This window comes from Mycteria americana, chromosome 1 (genome assembly GCF_035582795.1).
Source record: "Mycteria americana isolate JAX WOST 10 ecotype Jacksonville Zoo and Gardens chromosome 1, USCA_MyAme_1.0, whole genome shotgun sequence".
NCBI classification, from domain to species: domain Eukaryota; kingdom Metazoa; phylum Chordata; class Aves; order Ciconiiformes; family Ciconiidae; genus Mycteria; species Mycteria americana.
In genome coordinates, this window is record NC_134365.1 from 63218505 (window position 1) to 63223700 (window position 5196).

The following is a 5196-nucleotide window of genomic DNA, read 5'->3' on the forward strand; positions in this document are numbered from 1 at the left end:
TAAAAAAAGAGCCTGTCCCTTATAGAGAAGACTACTGAGCGCTGGTGAGACCACATCTGAGTACTGTGTCCAGTTCTGGGCTCCTCAATACAAGGGAGACACACTGACATACTGGAGAGAGTCCAGCAAAGTCCAGTGAATCATCCACAAAGATGATTAAGGGACAGGAGCATCTCACATATGAGGAAAGGCTGAGAGAGCTGGGGCTGTTTAGGCTGGAGAAGAGAATGCTCAGGGAGGATCTCATCAATGTATATAAATATCTGAAGGGAGGGTGCAAAGAGGATGGAGCCAGGCTCTTTTGTAAGGTGCCCAGCGGCAGGACCAGAGGGAATGGGCACAAACTGAAAGAAACACAGGAGGCTCCCTCAGAACACCAGGAAATGCTTTTTCACTGTGAGGATGATTGAGCACTGGCACAGGTTGCTCAGGGAGGTTAGGGAGTCTCCATCCTTGGAGACATTTGAAAGCCATCTGGACATGATCCTGGGCAACTGCCACTAGGTGGCCCTCCTTGAGGAGGGAGGTTGGACAAGATGACCTCCAGAGGTCCCTTCCAACCTCAACCCTTCTGTGATTCAGTGAAAAATGAATCATACTGAAGAACAGCCAAGACAATGTCTCTTGGTAGCATCATTACAATATGTTACAAGCAACATATTACATAAAATTGCTACAAAGTTGGTAGGAATCTCTCATTACCAAAAGGGAGACAGACACAACAGTTTAAGGGAGTAACGCTGTAAAACAACTTTGTGTTTTTCTTTATTTGCCAGCATGGAAACAGGATGATTTGGAAAACCTTTCAAGAAATACAGCATACTGAACAGAACATAATATTCTTCAGACAGTGTACAAGATGCACTCATGGAAGCACAGGGTAGAACTAACCATACACCAAACCTGATTTCATCCAGAATCAGAAAGAGACAAACACACATTTCTAAAGGGAAAATGTATTTCTAAAATCAACAATGAAGCACTTTTTCTTCCAGTCTCACAGTCCTAGGGCTAGAATAGAGATTTACAAAACATTTCAGACAAGTCTGTGAATTTAAATTTATGATGTCTCAGTTTCCCCCACTACTAGCTAGAACTGCCATGGTCTGAAAATGACAAGTGATTATTTGTCCTAATAACCTATCTCCTACCCCTCCTAACCCTCAGATGCAAACATAGTCAACTTAAAGCAATTACCCTCAACAGAACTTCAACTTAAAAATTGTTATTCCTATTTCAAACCTTAAGAAAGGTGGTTCTTCTCGAAAGTTTTCCTAGATTTTAGACCTATACTAATCAGTCTAGGTAAAAGGTATTAACTTTCACCACAGACCACGTGCCACTTGTCTTTATGCCATATGACTACAACTGTGCTACAAGACAAAGTATTTTCACAGAATTCAAAGCATAGATTTTTTTTTCCTTTCATCCCTGCTATTTCATCAATGTTTATCACACTGTTTGCTACCCTTATTCTTGGTGAAATTTAAGACTAATAAATTATGAGACTTTTAAACTTTTCTGGAGTTCTCCAAAAAGCTTTGTTATTTTTCATTTCTACTGCAGATACAGATAACAGTTAAAACACCAAATCCATTAAAATTGTCCAGGCTGCTAAAGAAAGAGAATAGTTTTTTGTTGTTTGTGGTAGGTTGTTTGTTTGTTTGTTTGTTTTTTCAATCCAGTCAGTCAATAGCCTGTCAGTACAGTTATTCTTCTTGCAGTAATTGACTTTATCATAATAGACTTCTATTCTATAGGTGTTATATTTACAATACAAAATTATTGTACTTAAATCAGAGACCTAACAAGGGACATGTGTACAGCTGTAATACTCTGCATCTTAGTTTGAAGTTTCAGTGCCAAAAAAAAAAAATAAAACAGCCATATTTTACTCTAACACTAAAAACATCAAAATGGACATTTAACTGAAGAAATTGAATTTCAGAGACAGCACATGCAAATGTTAAATAGTTTTAATCCACATATGCAAGACAAGGTTTACACATACTGCTAATTTGTCTTATTAGACCAACTGGTATAATTAGAAAAAACAAATTAGGTTTTGAGCACTCGGTCTTTCTTCAGATTTGAAGTAAAAGCAGTATATTTCAAAATGAAATGAGTTGAAAATAATTGCTTTAATTTTTGTTAGATCATCTGTGAAAGAACAGATACTTTTAGAGGGGAGTAATCTTTGCTGGAGGAGAAAAAAGAAGAAAGTGGAATAAACTAGTTACCTCCAGGGGAAGGAAAGAGCTTATTGTAAGCTGTTAGGAAAGAAGTAGCAATGAACCATAAAAATATCATCTTTATCATGTCTGTAATATCTGACATCCAACAGAATAACACATTTTAGTTCCCAGAGTTGGCTTTGGAAAAATGTTTGTATTTCTCCCTTGAGAATCACAACAAACATGACAAAGTGATTGCCTCCACAGATAGTTTTGCATTATTGCCCTTTATCAGTTCTCCACGAGTTCATTTTGGTGCACAATAATTTTGTAGTTTTACCTACAGAGGTATTGTGAGGACATCGGGATCCTGGCTGGAATATATTACATTCTATGAGGTACAAATGCAGAATCTTGGGATTCTAATATTTCTGCTGTTAGGGGTATTGCAGTGGGGATGAATTGACTAGTTTTATACTTAATGTTTCAACAAAAGACACCCCCATTCTGCACATTTTGGACTACAAAGCTTTTTCTGGTGATGAGTTCAGTTAGGCTAAAGAGTGGTTCTGGAAATATTTCTTCCAACATATAAGCTTCTTCCAGTACAAGTGGTAATTTTTAAAATAATACGTTGTAACTAGGAGGGTACAAACTGAAGCAGGTTTTCTGTTTGTTTGGGGTTTTTTGTTGGTTTGCAGGGGTTGGTTTTGTTGTTTGCGTTGTGTTTATTTTTCTTTTTTTTTAAAAACTAAAGATTTGTACTATGTGTTTAATTTACTATGCAACATTTGGGTAAGTCTTCCAACAATGGTAATTTGTTTTCATCAATAAATAAGGTTATTGACCTAAAAAGATATCTTTAGATTATCAAAGTAACTATTGCAATTGTTCTCATTAAATGAGACACATGCAAAGGCCTGACTGTATGTTGCAACAGTTTTTGGTATGTTTCAGATGATTGCTAATGCCCAAACTTCCAGCTGTGACAAGCTCCAGTGCTTCTTACGGAGACACTTCAGGGTTACATCTCCTGTTCATCATTTGACAGACACTTCTCGTACATATGCAAAGAAGGCCATATATTTCCTACTGGTACTGGGTGCACACTCACAACTTATAGGTATAGGTCTTCATCTGATGAGCCTCAGGAAAAACAGCATTTAAGAATGGACTGCTGCAAGCACAACTCATGCAGCCTATACCAAATCAGTTTTATACTCATGTTCTTCTCAGGTCATTCCAAAGCATTTTCGGAATACTCAGAAAAAAGATGCATCCCAAATGCCATAGTTCTCCCACTCTGATTGACAGCACAGAAGAAACATTTGATGGAAATAAACAGAAGTTACATGATCAGCAAAAATACACTAGTATTTAATATTAAAGTTTAGAACTCAGACATACACTTAAAACACTTCCATTCTCCCATCTGTCTTGTGGTTCTTTTCCTAAGCCCTGATTCAACAGTGTGTTAAACCATATTAGTTTTAGTGCCTTGCTGCATCTGACCCTCAGTTAAAACAACAACGAAGTGACAAAAACTGCCATTTCAAGTAGGTGCGCAAGCAAAAAGTCCAGTAAGCGAACAAAGTTTGAGACATGCTAAGTACCAAGAATGTACTGAAAGAATGCCAACCTGTTTATTGACTTCAGCTATTGACAGTTGTAATGCCATCAGCATGCGGTCTGCTCCACATACAGTAGTCCTTTCAGAGTTTGAAAATAAAGGCCATTGTCTTCTGAAACACTTGATCAAGTTTAAAATTTTTTGCTGGAAAGCAATCATTGTCTAGAGAAGAAAACAGAAATAATTAAGAGAAATAAAAATTAATATAATATGCAAGAGGCCTATGCACATCTTCACCTTCCAATAAGCTGTGCAAATCCTGTTGTATCTTCTTGCAGATCAAGTTCCTAGAATAAATTCTTCCCACTAAACCAAAAGTCTAGTGAGGCTCGCCTCACTATGGCAGAGCAACTATGAAGATAAGGGGTTAAAAGTGCTTATGTATGACGTGTCTTCATGAAGACCCTTTACTTTCCTTGTACATTAGGTCAACATAAAAGAATAAACATTATCACAATTATGACAGCCTTTTGTCTCTGAAAGCAGCCAGTCTGAATGTCCCAGCATGTCTTCTGCACTATCTGCATTCACTATACATTCAGATCAGCATCTATCAGAATGTTTTAAACCTGGAAATAAGATTTCTAAGACTTACTAACAAAGATATCTCTAAATGCTTTTGTTACCTATATACCTGCTTTTGTCTTATTTCTTTTTTTCATTCCATAAGTCATTATCTCCCCTATTTCCTTTGGCAATGAGTTTCAGTATCAGTTTTGAACTTGACTACTTCACTGCTTTGGTCTTTTTCCACTTTCTTGCATTTGTCAAGACACAGGTACACGAGACTCCAAAAAATTTGCCTTCTTTAAACTTGTTCTTTCCTGAAACACAGTTCCCTAACACTGCAGTGACAGTACAGGAGCAATACCCATACCTTTACTTTCAGAACACAAACCCAACCTTTCCCTTTATTTCACCTAGCTAAGGCACACTCCACAGCGGTTTTTTTGGTGATTGGTACGATCCAGAAAAATGATGAGGCATGGGAGAGGGACAGGGAAAACTGCAGACATCAGGTAGCAAGCAAGACTGTAACAGCAACTGCAATTACTTACTCCCCAAAATGTCTGAAGAGTACAGCCTGCTTTATTACCTTACATTGACATGAACGAAACATGCAGGCCATAGAGGATGAAACAGGTGGGCAGGTACGAGTCAGTGTGGGGCAGACAAAAATCTCTCCGGAGGCGTTTCTCTCTCTCCCCCCCTCTGAGAGATTTCCAAGGGACAAGACCTGCCACTCGGAGCAAGCGCCCAGCCCGAGCAAGCCAAAAAGCCTGCGAAACAGGCCCCAAATCCTAAACCCCAAGAGCTGACATTACCACCGCCGCCGCCCCGCTCCCTTAGCTGAAAACTCCCGGCTGTGGCCTCCTCAGGGCCCCCCCGCAC

At 38.6% G+C, this 5196-nt stretch overlaps 1 protein-coding gene across 8 annotated transcripts in view; it reads right to left on the bottom strand.

The window, feature by feature from the left end:
* The window catches only part of PARPBP (PARP1 binding protein), a 58428-nt gene that overhangs the window by 52968 nt on the left and 264 nt on the right, over positions 1–5196 (bottom strand). For 4 of the 8 annotated variants that reach the window (XM_075502748.1, XM_075502741.1, XM_075502794.1 and 1 more), the window contains exons 2-3: positions 4901–5084; positions 3814–3966 (exon numbers count right to left, since the gene is read on the bottom strand). In XM_075502748.1, the coding sequence (XP_075358863.1) occupies positions 3814–3966; positions 4901–4933 (186 nt within the window). In that variant the 5' untranslated portion in view covers positions 4934–5084. Of the gene's footprint in view, positions 1–3813; positions 3967–4438; positions 4560–4900; positions 5085–5196 lie in introns of those variants that run through there. The other 4 variants (XM_075502776.1, XM_075502767.1, XM_075502756.1 and 1 more) reach the window with 2 other exon arrangements.